General features: G+C 38.5%; 1 protein-coding gene across 2 annotated transcripts in view; it reads right to left on the bottom strand.

Annotated features, from left to right (window-relative positions):
• The window catches only part of NELL1 (neural EGFL like 1), an 874275-nt gene that overhangs the window by 753525 nt on the left and 96016 nt on the right, over window positions 1-24734 (bottom strand). For both annotated transcript variants that reach the window (XM_032240986.1, XM_032240987.1), the window contains exon 3: window positions 21869-22019. In XM_032240986.1, the coding sequence (XP_032096877.1) occupies window positions 21869-22019 (151 nt within the window). The remainder of the gene's footprint in view (window positions 1-21868; window positions 22020-24734) is intronic.

Below are 24734 nucleotides of genomic sequence, written 5' to 3'. Positions count from 1 at the left end.
ACCCAGCAATCCCACTACTGAGTACATATACAAAGGAAATGAAATCAGTATGTCAAAGTGCTATCTGCACTCCCATGTAATTGCAGCATTATTCACAATAGCTAAGATATGGAATCAATGTAAACATCTATCAGTGAATGAATACATTTAAAATATGTGGTATATATACACAATGGAATACTATTCAACCACAAAAAAGAATAAAATCCTGTCATTTGTGGCAACTTAGATAAACCTGAAAGACATTAAGTGAAATAAGCCCAGCAGAGAGACAAATACAACATGATCTCACTTATACATGGAATCTAAAAAGCTGTTCACATAAAAGTAGAGAGAAGAATAGTGGTTACCAGAGGATGGGCAGGGGAGGAAGCAAGGAGGGAGGGAAAGGGATTCATCAACTTTTACAAAGCTACAATTAGATAGGAAGAACAAGTTCTGGTGCTCTGTTGCATAGTTGGATAACTAAAGTTAACAATAATGTATTGTATATTTCAAAATAGCTAGAAGAGGCTTTTGAATGTTCTCATCACAAATAAATTATAAATGTTTAAGATAATTGATATGCTAATTACCTTAATTTAAAAACATAATGTTTACATACATCAAAACATCACATTGTACCCCATATTTACAATTATGTGCCAGGCACTTTTTTTAAAGAATTTTAAATAATATTTGTCAATTCAGTTAGAATAACAATAATAAAACTACTTAAATAAAAACACTTTCACCAACACCCAAATCCCTACTCATTGGTAAAAATCTTCAAGTGCCCATCCAATCTTGTTGCAAATTCTTCAGGGGGAGGTGACGCAAGATGGCTGAATAGAAGCCTACACCAATTATCTACCCTGCAGTAACACCAAATTTAACAACTATCTATACACACATAAAAAAGCATTTTTATAAGTACCAAAAATCAGGTGAGCGATCACAGTACCTAGTTTTAACTTCATATCACTGAAAGAGGCACTGATGAAGGTAGGAAAGAGTCTTGAATTGCTGACCCCATCCCTCCCCCAGCCCCTAGCAGCAGCCACATAGCAAAAAGCATCTGTGCACTCAGGAGAGAGACAGTACAACTATTGTGGGACTTTGCTTTGGAACTCAGTGCTGCCAATGGGCAGAACTCAGCCCAATGCCCACAGTGGGGGCATTTAGTCAAGCTCTAGCTAGAAGGGAATTTCCAATCCCAGTGGTCAGGTTCTGAGTTTCAGCAAGCCTTGCCACCGTGGGCTAAAGTCTCTGGGTTCCTAAGTAAACATGAAAGGAAGTCTAGGCCACAGGGACTGCAACTTGTAGGCAAGTCTTAATACTGCGCCACACTCAGAGCCAGCTAACTTGGGGGCCATGGAACCTAGTTAGACAGCAGCCAGGGTGGCCAAGGGAGTGTTTGCACCAGCCCTCCCACAACCCCAGGCAGTGCAGCTCACAGCTTCAGGAAAGACTGCTTCCTTCTGCTTCAGGAGAGAAAACGGAAGAGTAAAAAGGACTTTGCCTCACAACCTGGATGTCAGGTCAGTCACAGCAGAGCAGGGGACCAGGCAGAGTCCTGAGGCCCCTATTCCAGGCCCTAGCTCCCAGATGACATTTCTAGATATACCTTGGGCCAGAGGGGAACCTGCTGACTTGAAATAAAGGACCCAGTCCAGGCAGTATTCATCACCTGCTAACTAAAGAGCCCATGGACCCTGGGTGAGCCTTGGATGAGACTCAGACATGCTGGCTTCAGGCATGACCCGGCACATTCACAGCTATGATAAGAGACTCCTGCTTGAGATAAGTAGGGGGAAAAATAAAAAGGATTTTCTCTTACAGCTTAGGTACCAGCTTGGCCACAGTGGGATAGAGCACCAAGCAGGCTATTGGGATCCCCAATTCTGGGCTGTGGCTCTTAGATGGTGTTTCTGGAACTATCCTGGGCCAAAGAGAAGCCCATTGCCCTGAAGGATGAGTCCTAGGTGAGGCAGCATTCACCACAAGCTGAAATGAAGAGCCCTTGGGCCTTAAGGGAACATTGGTGATAGCCTAGCGCAACTCCCCATGGGCCTGTGGTAGTGGTGGTGGACACAGGGAAAGATTCCTGCACCTGGGAAAAGGAGAAGGAAAACTGGAAAGATTCTTTGTCTTACATTAGGGTTGCCAGCTCAGTCACAGGTAGATAATGAACCAGGTAGATTTCTAAGGTTTCTGACTCCAGACCCTGGCTCCCAGATGGAATCTCTGAACCAATCAGGGCCTGGGGGAACTTGCTGCATAGAAGGGAAGAACACAGATCTGGCTGGCTGCACCACCTGCTGATTGCAGAGCCCTAGGGCCCTCAGCAAACACAGGCAGTAGACAGGTAGTGGTTATAGTGGGCCTTGGGCAAGACCCAGTGCTGTGCTGGCTTCAGGCTGACCCAACACAGTCCCAGTGGTGGTGGCCATGGGGTTGCTTGCGTCCCCCCTCCCCCAGCTCCAGACCACTCAGAACAGAGAGAAAGACTTCATTTTTGGGGGGAGAAAATAAGGGAAGAGAACAAGAGTCTCAGCCTGTCAATCCAGAGAATTCTCTGGATCTTATCCAAAACCACCAAGATGATACCTCTATGAGTCCGCAAGAACTAAAGCATTACTGGGCTTAGGGTGTCTCCTGATGCAAATTCAGCTACAGTGAACAAAAACTTAGATCACAACACCCAAGTCCCTTCAAATACCTAGAAAGCCTTTACAAAAGGATAGGTACAATCAAGCCCAGACTGTGAAGACTACAATGAATACCTTCAGTGCCTGGGAACTAATGAATAATCACAAGCATCAGGACCATCCAGGAAAATATGACCCCACCAAAAAATCCTAAATAATATACCAAGGACCAGCCCCAGAGACATAGAGATATGTGACCTTGTGGAGAGAGATTTCAAAACAGTTGTTTTAAGGAAACTCAAAGAAATTGAAGATAATGCAGAGAGGGAATTCAGAATCCTATCAGATTAATTTAACAAAGATTGAAATAAGAATCAAAGAGAAATTCTGGAGTTGAAAAATGCAATTAACATACTGAAGGATTCATCAGAGTCTTTTAATATCAGAATTGATCAAGCAGAAGAAAGAGTTAGTGAACCTGAAGACACAGTATTTGAAAACACAGAGCTAGAGGAGACAAAAATAAATAAAACAGTATGAAGCATACCTACAAGGTCTAGAAAATAGCTTCAAAATGGCAAATCTAAGAATTATTGTCCTTAAAGGGTAGATAAAGAAAAAGGCAGGGTGAGAAAGTTTACTCAAAGGGACAATAACAAGGAACTTCCCAAATCTAGAGGAAGTTATCAATATTCAAGTGGAAGAAAGTTACAGAGCACGAAGCCAATTTAACTGAAAGAAGACGACTTCAAGGCATTTAGTAATCAAACTCCCAAAGGTCAAGGATAAAGAAAGGATCCTAAAGGCAACAAAAGAAACAACATACAATGGAGCTCCAACACACCTGGCAGCAGACTTTCTGGTGGAAACCTTACAGGCCAGCAAACAGAAGTATAACATATTTAAAGTGTTGAAGGTAAAAAATATTTTATTCTAGAATAGTATATCTGGCATGCATGAATGCATGCACACGTGCACACACACACACACACACACAATTGCTTCATGTATTAGGCAATAAGTAATCACTGAAGGTACAAAACTCACTGGTAATAGTAAGTATATGCACACAAAAAAGCAGAATATTATAACACTGTAATTGTGGTGAGTAAATTACTTATAATTTAACTAGAAAGACAAAAAGATTAACCAATCAAAACTAGTAAGTATAACAACTTTTCAAAACAGACAGTACGATAATATATAAATAGAAACAAAAATATTAAAAGTGAGAAGATAAAGTTAAAGTGCAGTTGTTATTACTTTTCTTTTTGCTTATTTATGTAATCAGTGTTGAGTAGTGATCAGTTTAAAATAATGGGTTAGAAGATATTATTTGTAAATCTAAAAACACACAGCAGATACACAAAAAAATTAAAACATACCACCAGGGACCTTCACTAAAAGGAAGACAGGAAAAAAAGAAAGATGAAAGAGAACACCATAAAACAACTAGAAAATAAATAATAAAATGGTAGGAGTACATACTTATTTATCATTAACATAGAATGTGAATGGACTAAACTCTCTAATCAAAAGACACAGAGTGCCTGGCTGAAATGTAAAACAAAAACAAACACAAACAAAAACCATTGCCCTGAAGGATGAGTTACCTATAAGAAAAAAATATTGTACCTACAAGAAACATAATTCTGTTTTTCTGTAGAAACACAACCTGTTACCTACAAGAAACAAAATTCACCTATAAAGACACACATAGACTGAAAATAAAGGAATAGAAAAAGATATTCCATGCCAATGGAAACGAAAAAAGAGCAGAAGTAGCTATAGTTATATCAGAGAAAATACATTTTAAGACAAAAACTATAAAAAACATGAACTTTATTATATAATCATAAAGATTCAGCAAGAAAATATAACAACTGTAAATATATATGCACCCAACACTGGAACAATCAGATATGTAAGACAAATATTATTAGAGCTAAAAACAAAGACAGACCTCAATACAATAACAGTTGAAGACTTTAACACCCTACTTTCGCATTAGATAGATCATTTAGATAGAAAATCAACAAAGAAACATCAAACTTAATCTGTACTATAGGCCAAATAGATCTAATAGATTTTTACAGAACATTTCATCCAAAGGCTACAGAATACATATGCTTCTCCTTGGCACGTGGATCATTCTCAAGGATATACTATATAACTGGCAACAAAAAACAAGTCTTAAAACATTTTTTAAAAAGCTGAAATAATATCAACTATCTTCTCTTATCACAATAGAAAATAACTAGAAATCAATAGCAAGAGGAATTTTGGAAACTACAAACACATGGAAATTAAACAATATGCTCCTAAATGACCAGTGGACCAATCAAAAGATTAAGAATAAAATTTTCTATAATCCCAGCACTTTGGAGGGCCAAGGAGGATGGATCACCTGAGGTCAGGAGTTTGAGAACAGCCTGGCCCACATGGCAAAACCCCATCTCTACTAAAAATACAAAAGTTAGCTGGGCGTGGTGGTGTGTGCCTGTAATACCAGCTACTCAAGAGGCTGAGGCAGGAGAATCACTTGAACCCAGGAGGCAGAGGTTACAAAGAGCTGAGATCATGCCACTGCACTCCAGCCTGGGTGACAGAGGGAGCAAGCCACCTTTTAAGTCTCTTTAGTTTTCTTCTTTGAATAAACAAATGAGTTTAAGAATTTCACTTTTCTCCTAATTTTACATTCATTAAAAAGAAAACCACACAGCAGCTATTAACACATGACCTTATGGTGATGGGAAGACAATTGAGAGATCTAGGGACTGTGGCAATCTGAAAACTACATACCTATTTTTGATAAGAAGGTGGAAAGCTGGATTTGTAGACCAAATCATTCAATTTTCAAATGTTGGAAACTAACATAAAAAAAAAATGTGGAAGGATACTGTGGGAGATATCACAACCAAGTAAAGCCCTTATACAAGCCAACTATGGTCTGCAGTTTCAACACTTAGTCACTGATTATTAACAAATCCAGACAGGATGCCTTTCACTCTCAACATCATCAGCCCCATCTCTTTGCAGTTCCTACCCTGCAGGCTGCATTTTTCTGCCACAGGCACCTCCTCATAGTTTCTCACTCCCACACACCACCTACTTCCCCCAACTTTGTGCTGCACCTATCTTCTTAGAGATGAGGCCCTCCACCTCTCAAGAGAGGATACTATTGGCTAGATAGCCTATAAAACAGGAGAAAATATTCACAAACTCTGCATCTAACAAGGGTCTAATATCCAGAATCTACAAGGATCTTAAATACATCAACAAGAAAAAAACAAACAATCCAATTAAAAAATGGACAAAGGGTCAGGCACGGTGGTTCACACCTATAATCTCAGCAGTTTGGGAGGCCAAGGCAGGCGGATCATGAGGTGAGGAGTTCAAGACCAGCCTGACTAACACAGTGAAACTCTATCTCTACTAAAAATACAAAAATTAGCAAGGAGTAGAGGTGGGCACCTGTAGTTCCAGCTACTCTGGAGGCTGAAGCTGGAGAGTCACTTGAACCCAGGAGGCAGAGTTTACAGTGAGCTGAGATCACGCCACTGCACTCCATCCTGGGCGACAGAGCAAGACTCCATCTCCAAAAAAAAGGACAAAGGACATGAACAGACAATTCCCAAAAGAAGGCATACAAGCAGCCAACAAACAAAAAAACTCAACATCAGTAATCATCAGAGAAGTCAAACCACAATGAGATACCATCTCATACCATTCAGAATGCCTATTATTTTTAAACAGTCAAAAATAATAGATGCTGGTGAGACTGTGGAGAAAAGGACATGCTTATATACTGTTTGCAGAAATTTTATTAGTTTAATTGGAAATCATTTTGGAGATTTTTCAAAGAACTTAAAACAGCAGTACCACTTGACCCAGTAATCCCACTACTACCCAAAGGAAAAGAATTCATTCTATCAAAAAGATGCATATACTAGTATGTTCATCACAATGCCATTCACAGTAGCAAAAACATGGAATCAACCTAGGTGCCCATCAGTGGTGGACTGGATAAAGAAAATGTTGTACGTATCCACCATGGGATACTACACAGCCGTAGAAAAGAACAAAATCATGTCCTTTGTAGCACCGTGAATACAGCTGGGGGCCATGATACTAAATGAATTAATACAAGAACAGAAAACCAAATATTGCATGTTCTTACTTATAAGTGGGAACTAAACATTGAATACACATAGACATAAAGGTGGGAGTAATAGACATTGGGAACTACTAGGAGGAGGAGGGAGAGAGGGGGGCATGGGCTAAAAAACTACCTATTGAATAGTATGCTCACCACCTGGGTGATGGGACCATCCATATCCCAAAGTCATCCATATCTCCATATCCCTCAGCATCATGCAGTATATCAATGTAACAATTCTTCACATGTACCCCCGCATCTAAAAATAATAGTAATAATACATACATACATACATACATACATCCTAGTTCTGGCTATCTCCAGATGAACTGATAATGCTTCTAAAGGTGAACTGCCAATTCACTCCTACCGAAGTATTATTATTATGTGTAATCAAGTCAAGAAGGGGGAAAAGGAGACATAAAATATCCTTTAGAAAAAAACAGATTGTGTGTATTTGCTCTAAAAAATGAAATTTTATAAATTTTTTATAAATGTAATTTTTATAAAGTTATATTTGTAAAAAAACAGATTGCATGCATTTGTTCTAAAAAATGTAATTTTAAATATAAAATGTAGTTTTATATATTATGAAATGATTTAGATTTCTAAGGAACACTTTTCATGGATGAGTAGACTTCCTTTGCACACAGCCTGCACTTAACAAGTGATTGTTGTTCTGAAATAATATGGCCTTGTATAAATACCACACTTTGTCATCTTGCACTCTCTCTCACACTGTGAAATCATCAAGAAAGCTATTGCTGTCAGCATCTCCTCATCTAAAACCACTCCCTTTCATCACCCTCAACTTACCAAGTTTTAAATGCACTAGCTCTTGGTCTGTTCCCTAAACATACCAAACTGGCTCCTTCCAAGAGCCTTTGTACTTACTGTCTCAGTTACCTGGGACACTCATCTTCCTGATTTTTTTTCAAAGCTGTCTCTTCTTTGGAGTCAGCGCAAATGTCCCATCTTCATAAAGCCCTCTCCAGCTTCTCTTCTCTACTGACCTATCTTTTATCCCTCTGTTTTATTTTCTTCCATCACATGTATCATTAACTTTAATTTTGTCCAAATTTATCATCTAACTCCCCCCACTAGAATGCAAGCTTACTGAGGACAGCCCCCTTACACACCTTAACCACTGAAGAATCCACCAATGTTCCTAGCCCACATATAAGTGACCAAAGCAGATTAGTATCTAATGAATAATGAATGAACTATAATTTGACAGAGAAGTAAACACGTCCAGGGAGGATCTGTCTGGGCTCATGGGTATTCACTGGCAAAGCAGAGCCTTGAGCCCAGGTCTTCTGACTCCTGGCCCAGCATCACTGTCATGGTACCACCCTCATCAATTTTCTGACAGCCTGAGGTGCCTTTCACCCAGAAATCAGCAAGTCAGGGGTTAAATCTATCTTTCATCAGCAACAAGATTCTATCCACATTTCTCATCACAGAACCAAATGAATGAATGCATGTTACCCAGAAATGCAAGTGTTTCACAAGTAATTCCAAAGGATGTTAAAGAAGACAGCTTTTTCAAATTCTCTAGGAGAATTTGATTGAACTTAAATGATTTTATGCATAAATATTAATGAAATTGTGACTTTTATAATAAAAAAGTAAAGGTTAATGGCTACATTAGCTGTTTTCTCATTTCTCAAACACTAGGCAATCCAAAATCTAATATGCACATATAAAAGCATGAGCAATTTGCCTGAAGCATTATATTCTATTGCTATGATACTACTTGTCTTCAATTAAGGTCAAAAGTCATCTGAACAGCTTCATTTCTTCTGACAAAGATTTAAATTTTACTTAATTAGTGTGTTCCTGAAAACATCCTCATTTTCTTGACATCAGATCCTTACAATCATTTTCATCTGTCTGAAAATTAGTACTTCCCTATGCACACCACAGCCTAACTGTCCATCCTCAAATATACATACTTTAAACTTTCCCTTGAAGCTGTATCTACACTCTGCTAGGCATAAAGATAAAAATGCTGAATACTCAGAATCCAGATGTCTTGTCTCCTAGCATTTGGCAACATCTCTAGATGACCCACATGGAGGTAGGGTGCCCTGCTCCCTGTATTCCTCCTGTCAGAGCACTAGCAATACTTGGGAGTATTTCTTTGACTGTCTCTACTTCTGTACGCATCACAATTGTAGTCCAGCATCTATGACCACAAAGTATTTGATAGGTTTACACTGATAGTTCCTGAATGGTATTGAAAAGAGAGCTTACAGTCTACTCATAGTCCTAAGTCTAAAGTCTGTCTAATTATTCATTTGAAGTGTGGAGACTTGCTTGCATACTTCAAAAGCAGTATGGATAGATTTTTCAGGGAAAGACTCCAATTTGCTCCCTTCCTTCCCAAATGACAGTAATTTAACAATTGAAAATATCAACTTTTTAATAATATAAGCCTATGTTGTATCTCATTGAGGAAAGAATTACCTAAGGAGAAAGTTTTTTCTTGGGTTGGCGTCCAACAAACCACCTAACATACTTCTGGAATTTTCTTCCCTTTCCTCCTACCCTCCATTCTGATATTCTCCAATCAATTTTATAAAAGTGCAAAATAATTTAAAAATCAGCTTAAGTCATCTATAATTAGGAAGATAAATTTGCTTTTTTAGAAATTACAGAACACATTCCATTTGGACAATTCATTGTTTTAGATTATCAATAACAATCTCTTTATGTGAAAAGCTAATTACATTTTCAAATGGTGGAAGGTCCCAACACCTACCTTCTTCCCTTATGAAGAATTTTAGGAGGAATTAGGAAATATCTACAGAAGCCATGAGGACAGGAAGGAAAATGACGTTTACTAAGAGCCTTGATACATGAGACGTATGAGGAACTGCTCTTGTTTAATCCTCCCAATAATTCTGTGACGTGGTAATCAACTGATACCTTCACTTTACCTAGGAGGACATTGAGGCTGAGGTATATTAAAGATAACTGCTAAAGCTCAAACATCTAACAACTGATAGATCCAGGAAATAAACCCAAGTCTATCTGGCATCACAGTAGAAAGTTATTTCCACCATGAGAGCTCAGAAAACTGAAGAGTATCTTTTGAAACACAAAATTTTTGTTTTTAAAAAAAAAAGAAGATGCCTTCTTAGGAAGCCAAAAATGTCTTCATCTCCTCAGAGATGGATTCCATGAGAATTTTTTTCTTAGGGCCCTAGCTTTTAGCTTCCATCTAATTATGCTTCAACTTAATTTTATCTATAATTTAGAAATAAAATAAAAAAACAGAAGATTTATAATTATATCTTACAGAGTTGCATATACTGGCAGAACATTCAATTAGATTTAATCTGCATTAATTAAGCTTTCCATTTTAACAAAGCTCTATATTAACACATTTGAATCTGAAAAAATAAACATTAAAACTGCAGTGTCATTAAGATAGTTCAGCAAGACAGATTCATCTTCGTTGCTCTGCTAATGCACTCTATTGCTACTGTAAAAAAATTTTATCACATTAAAATTATTTATTGAAATTAGTAACAGAATACCCATTCCGTTACATAAAAGATCCTATTTCAATTACTATCTTCAGGTACATTTTTAATACTCTTTATATTTTAGTTTTGTTTCATTTTACCTACCCACTTAAGATATCCATGGGAACTCAATTGGCTCAGTTACCTAGGGAGTTTCTAGATACTGCTTTGCCAAGAAGTTCACTCCTTGTTTAAAGAAACACAGTCTCCCAAGAGTTCCACCTCTGGATACTGGGTTCCCACCAGGTGAGAGAGATGTCTGCCTTTGGCCAGAAGGGAAATCAGCCACTGAATGAAGTCTTCTGCCATTAATTCAATAATGGCCATGTCTGAGAGTAGCTGGAAGCCTAGCAGAAATTGGAAACAGTGATTTCCAAAACATTAAATGAAGTTTCTCTGGTTGACAGCTTTGGAAAAGGCAGAGTCATGATTACTTCCTGTGGTGCTCATGATGGCTAGAGGTGTTCAGGTCCAGAATGCTGTTCCCTCATTGTGCTTCATTAGCAAAGGTGACTTTTGACTACAAATTGAACATTACCTGAAGGTTTGGGTGATAGTCATTATTTTCCTTTAATCATTGAACTGGGGGTGGTGGGTGGGATGGCAATTTTCTCATCTAGCCACTCCTCAGCACCCTGTCTCCACTCAGCATCAAATTTCCATCTCAACATCGTCATTATCAGCATCATCAGTATGTCTTTTTTGAGTTTCTTTTCTATGCCAAGCACTAAGCTAGCATAGGATTTTACAAATCCTAATCCTCAGAAAAATCACCAGGTATTATCAATTCAGTCTCCAGATACCAAAACCTTTGCCCCCTTCACTATCCTGCACAGCCTGCAGGTGTAGCACACCCAGGGCAATACCTGTGTCTGGTACAATGTATTCCATGTGAACCTTTGAAACTAGCCATGAAAATTCTGAGCAGCTCTAGTTGGAGATGAAGAAGACAAATCCTTTTTTATTTAATGCCTATTTATTGAGTATATACTCTGTGCTTGAGATTATTACTTGAAGAAACTCCTATGTTTCTTCAGTCTGTTACTTATGCTACTTCCATGTATTTGGGCACAGACTAAATTGGAAACATCCCAGCCAATCAAGAAAGAGACTGCCTAGTGTTTCCAATATCCATGCTCTCTCATTCTTGGCACAATGGTAGGCCGAATTTCCCAGTAATGGTCAATGAACAGGATACAGAAAACACATGACATTTTCAGCCTGACCCTTAAACTTATCCAAGGACACTATGAAGAAATAATAATTACAATAACTACAATGCTTACATAATTACAATAGAAGCCATTAACCTATCTCTCTTAGAGTGCCACAGATTGAGCAATTGATCAGTTAATCAATACACATAGAAGTTAAATAACACAACTCAGAGGTACTATATGTCTGTATAAACGCATATGTATAAATGCCTATGTATAAAGGCATATGTCTGTATAAATATATACATATATACTTTTCAAAAGCTACCCATTATTTTAAAATGCATCCCCTTAATCAAAAATATTGAGCATGTAAAAGATCACCAGGAAAAAAATTCTTCAAACTCAAAAATCTAAAAATCTGACAGCACATATTTTATGCCCCTATTAACAATAAAACCAGAAATTACCCATTAAACATTTTTAATTTAATCACTTTGGAATATTTAAAGCCTCCTTTAACCAGGGTCAAAGAGGAAGTTAAACTGAAATTAAGAACTATAGAAAAGTATAGAAAATAAAAACAATATATAGCAATATCAATGGGCTGTATTCAAAGTAATATTAACAAGAAAACAAAAAGCCTCACTGATTTTACCAGTAAACTGAAAATACTGAAGACGAATGAACTAAATATTCAAGAAGCTAGTAAAAATACCAACAAGATGATCCAAAATAAGGTAAGAAGTAGAAATCAATGAATTTGAAATGAAAAACAGTCGACTTAATCAATAAAACTAAGAACTGTTTCATTTAAAAGATCAACAAATTACATAATCCCATGATAAGCCTGGCCAAGAAAAGAACAAAACACATACATCACACATTAGAAATCAAAAGAGATAAAAATCACAAGTATAAAATTTTTTTTAAGTAAAAGGGAATATAACGTCCAACTATTTGCTAAAAAAATGCCAATCTCAATGAAATACATGATTTTCTTAAAAATATAAATTGATCCCAAGAAGAGCTTAAAAGTCATTAGATAGAACCATACCATAAAAGAAGTAAAAAATGAACAGTTCAATAATAAAAAATTTTCCAGTTTCCCCAAAACCAAATTATCGGCCTAAATATTTTTGTACTTTTCAGCCCAGATATTTTCTATACAAAATATTTCACAATTTTCCAATTATTTTTACACATAATTATTTATATCTTTTTTTATTGCATTTTAGGTTTTGGGGTACACGTGAAGAACATACAAGATTATTGCATAGGTACACACATGGCAGTGTGATTTGCTGCCTTCCTCCCCTTCACCTATATCTGGCATTTCTCCCCATGCTATCTCTCCCCACCTCCCCACCCCCCATTCCTCCCCCATTTCCCCCCAACAGGCCCCAGTGTGTAGTGCTCCCCTCCCTGTGTCCATGTTCTCATTGTTCAACACCACCTATGATTGAGAACATGCGGTGTTTGATTTTCTGCTCTTGTGTCAGTTTGCTGAGAATGATGGTTTCCAGGTTCATCCATGTCCTATTTTCAGGCTTATTCTATCAGAAACACTTGTAGAAAAGATACAACGTGTATTTTTTAACTAGTCCTGAACATAAAAAAAATTGAAAAAGCCTAGAATTAACTCAAAGACACAGAATTTTCTCTGTATGCAAATACACAGAAAAATCTATGGCATCTCAGTTATGAATAAATTAAAACATTTAAATGTTTAATGTTTAAAGTATTTAAAACAATGCCCATAATTCTTCAGTGCTTAAACTAATGTAGTTACTTCCACTGCTTTTACTAATACTGCTATTGCTATCATTATTTAATGATACGAAAATCCCAACTAAAGTATTAGTTAACATAAGTTTATTCAAGGATTTCAGAAATAGCTCAACATTGTGGATTCTATTAATGTAATTACTTACGTTAACAGATAAAAGGGGACAGACACAAAAGTATTTCAAACTGCACACTGAAAAGATATTTAATAACATATAACAGCTATTCTTTTTAAATCTTTCAGTAAAATAGGAATAAAATTAGATTTCCTTTACATGATGACTAGGTAGATAAAAACAGAAACAGAGACACATATAAAATACTACTAGACAGTTTATTAAACAGAGGACCTTATTAAAGTTGAAAAAAGGATTATCTGTTGCCCTCTTACTGACTTTAATGAAGACCTTTAATTCGTTCATATATGATTTACAACTATTATGGAGATTCTAGCCCCTATCATAAAACAAGAAAAAGAAATAGCTAATATAAATATTGAAATTTAAGAAAGGAAAAATTTTCAATATTTTCAAATTACAAAATTATATACCAAACAAGTCAAAGGGGATCATCTATAAAACATTAATGTTTGACACATGGTATGCAATCAGCAAATGTTAGCTAAAAAAAGCTATTCAATATAGCTTAAAAATATGCTAAAACTAAAAAGAAAGATATCAAAACCATATTAAAACATCAAAAGAAAGAAACCTGCAGACCAATATCTCACTTATGGATATAAATACAAAAGTCCATAAAATAGAAAAAGGATTACAGAACATAACCAAGTGAACTTTATCCCAGGAATGCAAGTTTGGTATAACTTCTGAAAATCAGTTCGTGTAATATACTATATCAATGGAATGAAAGATAAAAACTACATTATTATCTCAGTAGATATAGAAATAACATGTGAAGAAATTCAGCACCCTTCATAATAGAAACACTAACCAAACTAGAAACAGAAAGAAACTTATTCAATATGATAAAGAATACCTACGAATAGGGAAGAAAAAAAAATCTCCAAACTGGTTAAGAGTGTCTATGAAAATCCACAGCTAACATACCTCAAGGTGAAAACTGAAAGCTTTCCCTTTAAAATCAGGAACAATACAAGGATAACTGCTCACCACTTCTATTCAGCATTGTATTGGAAGTTCCAGCCAGGGCAATTTGGTATAAAAATGAAATAAAAGGCAACCAGGTAGGACAGGAAGAAATAAAACTAGCTCTATTTGAAGATGACATAATCTTATATGGAAAAATTCTAAAGAATTCAGTAGAAACTATTAGAACTAATCAATAAGCTTGCCAAGGTTGCAGGATACAAAGTAATAGGCAAAAATTAATTTCTTTTCTATATGGTAGCAATGAGCGGCCAAAAATTGAAATTAAGAAAAGTATTCCATGTATGATAGCATTTTTAAAAATATATACAAACCATAGTGCTTCCATTATTCATGTCAAAAAAAAAAAATTATACCTAGGAATAAATTAACAAAAGCCATGAAAAACTTAGACTCTGATAACTAAAAAAAGTTGAAAGAAATGAAAGATGATCTGAGAAAGTAGAAAGACACCCCATGTTCATGAATCAAATTATTTGACATTGTTTTGATGGCAATATTTGCTGAGACTGACGACCTACAGATTCAATGCAATCTCTATCAAAATCTCAACTGACTGATTTGTGGAAACTTATAAGCTGGTCCTAAAATTCATATAGAGATGCCAGATGTAGGTGATGGGGAGGAAGGCAGCAAATCACACTGCCACGTGTGTACCTATGCAACAATCTTGCATGTTCTTCACATGTACCCCAAAACCTAAAATGCAATAAAATAAATAAATGGGGAAAAAAAGTACAAAAAAAAAATAAATATAAAAATAAGAAAATTCAAGGGAACTAAAACAACCAAAACAATCTTGAAAAGAGGAGCAAACTTTCTAAACTTACTATAAAACTGCAATAATCAAACAGCACTGCCTACGCATAAACATATAGATCAATGAAATAGAAGTAATGATGGCAGCCGCAGGCTGTCTGGAGCAGCCTCTGCCAACACACCAGCTGCAGCAGTGAGGCATGGCCAAGGCTGCAGGCTCTGTGAAGCCACCGGGAGTGAGAGAAAAAGCAGGAACCCTGCCCCTTCCAAGTTGGGGTAGAAGTTTCCTGGGCACAGCTGCAGCTGCCCACTTGCAGCTACAGACTCACACTGCCTGCTCCATAGAGCAGGAATGAGTGGTGTCTAAGTCATGGCTGCATATCTAGACCTTCCACTCCGCAAAGCAGGCAGGAGTCCTGCCCTCCGGGACACAGCTGCAGCTGCCCAAACTGTGGCTGCAGACCTGGCCTCCTGTTTCACAAAGTAGGAGAAGCCTCAACCCCTCCCTTCATAGATGCAGCTGCCCTAACAGCAGCTGTGGACCCAGGCATCCCTGCACTCTTAGAGGCCTAAGAAGGCCCTCACCCCGTACTTGCAGGCTCAGAAATGCCTACTCCCACTGCCTGGATTCTCTCTGCTATCAGCACCTGCTCCAATCTTGGAGCAAAGCCGAGGCCAGGCCCGGGCACTGTCACAGCCTGGCTGGGTGTACACATGCTCAGGGCAGTGCTAACATACCAGCCCTTTGCCACCTTAGCCCTCTCTGGAGTTTGGGCACCAATGAGCATAGGAGGGAAGCTGAGTGGGACTGAAGTCAGCTCGGCAATGGCCTGAATGTATCCTTTTACACCTGCAGCCTGGGCACCATGAATGACAGCAGGAGGCAGGCAGGTTCCTGGGTGGAAGTGGGTGGGTACCCAGTTGAGTCTTCACCTTCAGACCAGGGAGGGCCTGAAGGCTGCCTATCTCACAAACCAGAGTGGGAACTTGTGATGCCTTTTCCAGGCCTATCCATTGTTACCCACGGGCAAACTGGTATGCACTTCCTCCCCTCTGAGGCCCATATAAGCCTTAGGCTCAGCCAGAGCTGAGCAGACATCGGGAGGATCAGCTGCAGAGAGGAACTACCCACTCCAGGGTCTCCTCTCTGCTGAGAGCTGCAGAGATGACAGGAGGACCTGTCTGCAGAGAGGAGCTTCCCACTCCAGGGTCTCCTGTCTGTTAGAAGCTGAACACTTGTTGGGACACCGTGGCTGAGGAAAGGAGCTAAACACTGTGGAAGACTGAGCTGTTCTATTGCTCAATAAAGCTTCTCCTCATCTTGCTCACTTTCCACTTGTCTATGTACCTCATTCTTCCTGACTGCAGGACAAGAACTTGGGACACATTGAATGAGGCTAAAAAAGGTGTAACACAAACAGAGCTGAAACATACTCCTTGCTTGCCACATTGCAGGCAAAGAGGAGAGAAGAGAAGAGCTGCAGTCCTTTGGGGAGCTCAGACCTGGACTGCCCAAGCCAAGGCTGTAACTCCCTGTTTGGGGCTTTGCAGTTCCTGGTGTCTCCAAACTTCCAGGTGCCACCATGTTCTCTGGTGCTGGTGGAAGCTGCCTGTGGTGCACCCGGTTCAGCCACATCCTCACAGAGAGTCAGTAACCCTGCTGGTGCCTGGAGCTGCCTGCCTCGTGGCAGCAGCCAGTGTATCTGCCTGTGCAGTGGCCGGACCCCACACTCACTCACATATCCCTCGCTGCTCCACACCTGACTCCCACCTCCCTTGGAGGCTTGTCACCTAGGCCAGTACCATGAGCTGAGTGCAGGCTGCCAGGCTGAGTGAGTGGAAGGAGCCCAGTGGGCCCTAGCAAAACTCTGGCAAACGTTTCACCAGCCACAAGTTTCTGGTGAAAAGCGACACCCCAAAGATCCCATAACAGTAAGAGACCAGAAATAAATCCTCGCATTGATGGTCAATTGGTCTTCAACAGGGTGCCAAGACAATTCACTGGAGGAAAAGCAGTCTTCAACAAATGGTGAAGAAACAATTGGATATTTATATGCAAAAGAATAAAGTTGGACCCCTACCTCACACGATATATAAAAATTAACTCAAAATTTATCTAAGAAATAAATGTGAGAGCTAAACCTATAAAATTTTTAGAAGAAAATAACTCAAAATGTATCTAAGAGATAAATGTAAGAGCTAAACCTATAAAACTTTTAGAAGAAAATGTAGGAATAAATCTTCATTACTTTGAATTAGGCAAAAATATGACATCAGAAGCAAAAAAAAAAAATAAACTGGACAGCATCAAATTTTAAAGCCTTGTGCTTAAAGGACACCACCAAGAAAATAAAAAGAACACCTCACAGAATGGGGGAAAAACTATAAATCATACATCTGAAAAGAGACTGTATCTAAAATATGCAGAATTACTACCAATCAAGTATAGGACAAAGTATCTAATTAAAAGTAGGCAAATTATCTGAATGTACATTTCTCCAGAGAAAATATATAAATGGTCAATAAACTTATGAAAAGATACTCAACATCATTTGCCATCAAGCAAATGTAACTCAAAACCAAAATGAGGTATCACTTCATACCCATTAGAATATCTATCATCAAAAAGAAAGATAATAACTAGTGTTCACAAGGATGTGCAAAAATTGAAACCCTCAAACACTGCTGCTTGGAATGTAAAACAGTGTAGTTACTTTGGAAAAGTCTGGCAGTTCCTCAAACAGTTAAACAGAGTTTCCATCTGATCTAGCAATTCCATTCCTAGTCATATACCCAAGGGAATAAAAACATGTCCACACAATACCTTGTACATGAATGCTCATAGCAGCATTATTCATAAAGCCAAGAGTGGAAACAATTCAAATGTCCACCAACTGATAAATAATATCTATAATGTATTATATCCAAACAATGTAACATTATTCTGCAATAAAAAGAAGTGAACTACTGACACAACCTACAGTATGAATGAACCTTGGAAGCATTATTCTAAGTTAGAGAAGCCAGTCAAAAAGAAACACACAGTGTGTGATTTCACTTATATGAAATAACCAAACTAGGCAAATCTACAGAAACAGAAAGTATTAGTAGTTGCCTAAGGCAAGGGAGCCTATGGGGAAATTGTGGGTGACAGCCAAAAGATAAAGAATTTCTTTTGGATTTCTCAAATTGATTGTGGTGATGGACGTACAATTCTGTGATTATACTAAAAGCTACTGAATTATAAATATAAAAAATTATCCAGGAATCTAATCATGCCCATTATATCCCAAGTATTTCAAATACTTATTTTATTTATCTTCATCATTAGTAACACAGAATCACATAAGGGAGGAACAGAAAAAGAACCCGTGTGTCTAACTTTTAAGCAAACGATCGCCACTACATGCTGGGATCTTCTGCTGTTGAATAAAGAAAAGCCCCAAATCCTTGGTCAACTTATATACCTGGTCAAATGTCCATGCCAAATTTCTACAGGGCAATATGCTCCTCTAAATACTGTTATCCTGGTAAATAATAAAAGGAAACTGAAAATCATGAAAGATTCTCACTTATTGCAAATGGGAACATTAGGCAGGGGAGGAGCGTTATGCTAATTAGCCAAATTTCTAAATATATACCATTATATATTTCTATTTTCTTGCATTCCGGGTCTCCTTAACCAGATCTTCTATGCGTGAGAAGAAACCAGGTTTTCTGTATTACCCATAGCCAATGCGTTACTAATCCACAGTCTTTCATACCTTGCCTTGATCAGACTGCACAAACACAGAACGGGGCACCATAAAGTCCAGAGGGAGAAGGGCTCTAGTATCTACCTCTTCATATTTATTTTGTTTAGCAGTCAAGATCTGAGGTTTTTTGCACTTGTCTTTCATGGTGCCTGCTTGGCCCTCTTCTAAGTGTACTTTCCTTCCTTTCATTTCTGCTCTAAAGCTTCATTTTCACTGCTGCTTCAAAATTTGCCTAGGTCTCTCCTTCTGCTTCATGCCCCTCTGATAAATTTTTCTTCTGAGGATGCAAGAATCGAGGGTGCCGTAGACCCATATGGATTTGCCGCCAGTAACGTATTTTGGTGGCATGTGACTCATACCCTCCACTGTCAGCATACTTTGGTGCCTTGTGACTCAGATAATTTCTACTGCTAATATACTTTGGTGCTGTGTGACTCAGATATGCTCCCTAGTGGTAAGAGGCTGCTATGCCTCATCTTCTTGGGCTAAAAAGGCATTCGACCACTGTACACAGTTTTCTTCTTTTATTTTTATTATTATTATTATTATTTTTTGAGATGGAGTTTCCCTCTTGTTGCCCAGGCTGGAGTGTAATGGTGTAATCTTGGCTCACTGCAACCTCAGCCTCCTGATTTCAAGGGATACTCTTCCTCAGCCTGCCAAGTAGCTGGGACTACAGGCACACACCACCACACCTGGTTAATTTTTGTATTTTTAATGAAGATGGAGTTTCACCACATTGGTCAGGCTGGTCTCAAACTCCTGACCTCAGGTAATCAGCCCTTCTTGGCCTCCCAAAGTGCTGAGATTACAGGCGTGAGCCACCACACCCAGTCTCTTCTCCCTTTCTCAAAAAAAATGAAGAAGAGGTTGTTTTTCTATTACAATGAAAAATGATCAAATGACTCTCCATTCAATCATCCTCGGTTTCTATTAGAAACCTACTAGGGATATAAAAGGAAGCAGCCTCAGATGGCAACACAGAAGATTTTTTAAAACCTTTCCTATTAAAAAAAAAAATCGAAAAGAGAAACCCAGCAAATACAGTTTCAGAACACTCAGACAAGGAGAATAAATGTGCATGCATTAAGGGATGGCCACCCACCATGCACACCATGCACTATCCTTTTTCATCCTTATAGCAACCCGGGAAAATAGATTATGATGCACATTTTACAGACAAGGAAATTGAGGTTCTAAGACATTGTAGAGCTGATGCCACAAAGCTAGAACTGGAACTCCAGCCTCCATCAGTCTGACTCTGAAGATCTACCTCCTACTTTGGGCATTTGTATAATCCTCAAGCCAAAGAGACACTCACACCCAACCCCACAAAGCCAATGGGGCAAGGTAGGGTTGTGAAGCTGAGACTTGCCTTGACACGCAATCCATGGAAAATGATAACCTACACCTTCTCCAGCATACAGAACGCCTTTGAACAAACACTTATCTCTCACAGACCTGTATATCACCTTCTTTTCTCTGGGCTGACCCAGAACAGCCAGACTATAATGCTGACAACATCTCCAAAAAATGATCAGGGTCCATCCCTACACTTTGAGACTGAGAGCAAACAACCATTAAAGACAGAACTGTTGATCCTTACAACTGCCAAAAGTCTGCATACCAAGAGCCTCTGCTCAGGCCAAATTGGTCTGTTTGCTGCTCCCACTCCCAAAATTGCATTTCTCTACATTTCTTCACTTCTGTGACTGTGCACATTGTTCCTTCTTCCCTTACCTGCTGGAATTCTGCCTGTGCTTCAAGAGCACTCTCTATGTGGTCTTCCTTAACCACTAACCTAATGCACTTAATTCAGTGAACTTAACACCTTAGGTAATTTTGAAATCAGCTTCATACTTCCTTGTAACAGCAATCTACTATTTCTTTATTATTGGCTCTTTTTTATTCTTTAGCTTTTTGTGTGGTCATGCCTTGTTTCCTGCATTGCCAAACTCCACCATATGTCCTTAGAAGATTTTGTTGCTTTGATTTCTCCACAAAACCTTGCATGGCACCTAGAAAACAGTAGGTGCTTCATAAATATTTTCAGTGGATTAATACAGAGGAAGCCAGTATTAAAATTATTTAGGTTACCTAATGATTATTAATTTGAATTCAATGATAGAGTGAACTCACACTTAAAACCCATTGACTAGGGACTTCAGTCCAAGTTTTTAACATGACATTGAGGCTTTGCAATGATCTGGCTTCTACCTACCTCTATAATATCACCCCTCACTGCCCACCCCAAACTCTCATCCTTTCCCCATACACACTTTTATGTTCTAAACACTTACCCATCCACATGTTGCTTCTTAAAATCACAGCAACCTCTTTCTGAAATATTATTCTTCCATCCCTTACTCCTTAGCATTCAGCATGTAAAATATTCACTCATGTTTTTTTTTTTTTTCTTATACAACTATCATCTTTTCCAAAGCCTTTCTTGGCTAGCACAACCCTTAGTAGAATGACTACTCTTATTTTCTGATTACAACTTTCTAGCATTGCATCTACAATACTTTATGATATTTATTTGTCCATCTTCCCTACTAGCTTATGTGATCTTTGCAATGAAAATCCTACATTATTCAACTTAATATTCCCAGTGTGAAGTATAATTCCCACAAAAACACACTGTAAATGTTTATTGAAGGTCATTAAACATAACCAATTAACTTGTTTGATGACTAAATATGATAGAATGTGATTTTATTCAAGGCCTACCAGAAGATAGGCGAGAAAGATACTCATGATTGGTCCTTGGAGAGCAAACAAAAAAGCCACTTTGCCCAAAGTAAATTCTTAAGGCAAAGTAAATTAATGAATGTGTTCAACAGAAACAAGGCCTCAGTTAGGTGAATGTTTTCATGGGGCTACAAACTCTAAATTCCAAGATATTTTGTATAACCCATTAACTCTAAGGAGATTTTCAAAAGCAGAAAGAGCTTTCTTACCTGTGCTCCAGTTCTCGAATGGACAGCATCACTCCTGAAGTGGATGGCTTCTGCTGTACAGTGGCCAAAAAGGTGAATTCACTCTTGTTCCGGAACAGCTGAATTAATTTCTCACTCACATGAGGAGCTGCATGGATCTCTCTTCCTATATCTAAGAATCAAGAGGAAGAGCAGGAGAAACAGGAGAGAAGAAGGAGAGGAGACGAGGAAAGAAAAGGATAAAGAAGAAATACAAGAGAAAGAGGAGAAAGGAGATGAGAAGGAAGAGGAGAAAAGATCCATGGTTAAAAATGTCATGTCCGAAAAATCCAGATTGCATTTTTCATTTTTCTCTCCTGTCAACAGTTTTCATTTTCAGGCAACTTTCACCACTCCCTACAGCTGCATTCATTCAATGCAAGTCCCAGAAATGCTATCTCTGTCACTGCACCCACTTGCCACCTGGACAAGTTCACAATTGGCCTGACGGTGATTTTCTGACAGGAATTTTGACAGGACACTGAGCAACTCAGTTTTCTGCAAACAGGTTCGATTGCTGTAAATAAAGTAAGAAGCAGTCGGATAAATGGGGTTCTAAACTCAGAGAATCTTTGGATAATAAGACCCAAATGCCACTCAGCATCCTCCAATTTCACTTTTTCCAGGGACTCTGGTTTCTTCTCCCCACAATGTATATAGGAAACCTGTCCTTGCCTTGTAACTAGCAGATATTTACCAGCACTAATAATGCCAGACAACTCTGCCTTTGCTTAAAGAATAAATACAAGGCATGCTCATGATCCACACGCGTGCCTGGAATTTCTCCATAAACATGCAATGGATGACTTTCCTCATGAAATATTTATTAAAATCGAGGCCAATTCAGCAGGCCTAGAGGTGTGTGATTCCAGATAATCCTGCTCCTGGACAAAAATGTTTCTTTCTCCAACATCAGCATAATGAGAGACATCCATCACTTCATGCCCGGACTCACCCTTGTAATGATAAACTGGGTGTTATCTCATTATTTTACACTACATTTTCTGGCATCAGAAAAGGGCACTAAGGAAGCAAAGTTAGAGAAGATTATTCAGAGGATGATAAATGAACATTAAAAGTGTGTTTGGTGGCCTCTCACATACTGACCACCTCCTCTGAGTATATGATAACTACTTGGTTATTTCTCCAGGACTGCAAGGGAAGTCCTTGAAAAACACAGAACTTCAAAGGCTGCACTGCCCAAGCAACATCATAGACTGGCATATGGACCTTGAAGAATCTCATCCTCAACAGTGGCTTCTAAATAAGGTATCTTTGGATTATTGACCTTGGGACTCAGTCTTCTCAACTGTAAAATGGTGGAGCAGACTAGGTGATCTCTTAAAGCCTTCCCACCTTAGCCTTCTATAATTTTTCAAATTGCTGGTTCAATTTTATAACACAGAAAAGAACAGCATAGTCTTATCCACCTGTAAATATCTAGGCTATGAATGGCAGAAAGCAATGTTTGTTCTCTACCATGGAGACACCCAACCCAGACAGACCAGTCTACCAGTATAAAACCTACCTGCACAATAGTAGCAAGGCCTTCCCTACTTAATTGTTAAGTGGCATGCTGTCAGCTTTTGTCAAGTGTTGAGGTAAGAGATAGCCACTTGAAAAATGCTTCTATACCTTCTACAAAATCCCAGCCAAAGATAATCCAGATGACATTTAAAATCTACTAAATGTGGCAGCAAATCACCCTACAAACTAGAGAGTATTAGAAAATGTTTGTTAATATTATTTTTATTATCATTATCTTTTTTTTGAGGGGGGGGGCTCTTACTATGTCACCAGGTTGAAGTGCAGTGGCATGATCTCAGTTCACTGCAGCCTCTGCCTCCCAGGCTCAAGCGATCTCCCATTTCAACCTCCTGAGTAGTTGGAACCACAGGTGTGTGCCACCATGTCCAGCTATTTTATTTTTATTTTTGGTAGAGACAGGGTCTCCCCATGTTGCCCAGGCTGGTCTTGAACTCCTGAGCTCAGGAGATCCATCCACCTTGGCCTCCCAAAGTGCTGGGATTACAAGTGTGAGCCACCCACCTATTACCATTACTTCTAAGCAAAAATCATCATAATAAACTCACCTAGAATATAATGCCAGAAAAAAAATCAACTCTTAAGATTATGTTTACTTTTTACTTTTTCCTTCTTTATTCATCAGTTAGGAATCAACTGATTGGTAGTGGCTGCCTAAAGAGTTAATTTCAGGATTCTAAAGCTTGAGCCCAAAGGAAAGAGGAACATAATTGATCAGCAATGCCTGCTGGAGGAAATGGATATGAATATCATATCAGGTATGGGTATCCTAACCTCTAACTCAATTCTCCCTGAGTGATATCATGCAGCTCCATGGCCAACAGTGTCCAACTTTATAATTACAGTCCTAACCTCTCCCTTAAGCAGTAAATTCAAATGTTCACCTTCCTACTTAACATCTCTATGTGAATATCTAATAAGCATTTCAAATTGTAATGTGCCCACAGTGAAGCTTGTTCTCTTCCCTCCGCTCTCAATTTTCTCACAGAGGTCTCAGTCTTAGTAAATAGCAACACCCCGTTCCTCAAGTCAAAAAACCAGAAATTGTCCTTGATTTTTCCCTTTTCTCCACTCTCCATGTTCAATCTAAAAACAAGTCAAGCGGGCTCCCATGTCTGGAAATTGTTCCCTTCTTCCCAACTTCACTCTTAAAACTCTTGTCCGAGCCACAATCATTGCTCCCTAGGATGCTTCCAATGGTTTCCTAACTAGTCTTCCTGCTTTCATATTGCCTTCTTTTCCCCATTCTTCACACAGCAGTTAACGTCCTCTTTTTTTTTTTTGTTTGTTTTTTTTTTTTCCC

The sequence above is a fragment of the Sapajus apella genome, unplaced genomic scaffold (assembly GCF_009761245.1).
Source record: "Sapajus apella isolate SASKATOON/1434 unplaced genomic scaffold, GSC_monkey_1.0 scaffold47, whole genome shotgun sequence".
In the NCBI taxonomy this organism is placed as follows: domain Eukaryota; kingdom Metazoa; phylum Chordata; class Mammalia; order Primates; family Cebidae; genus Sapajus; species Sapajus apella.
This window is presented reverse-complemented; position numbering and strand designations above follow the sequence as displayed.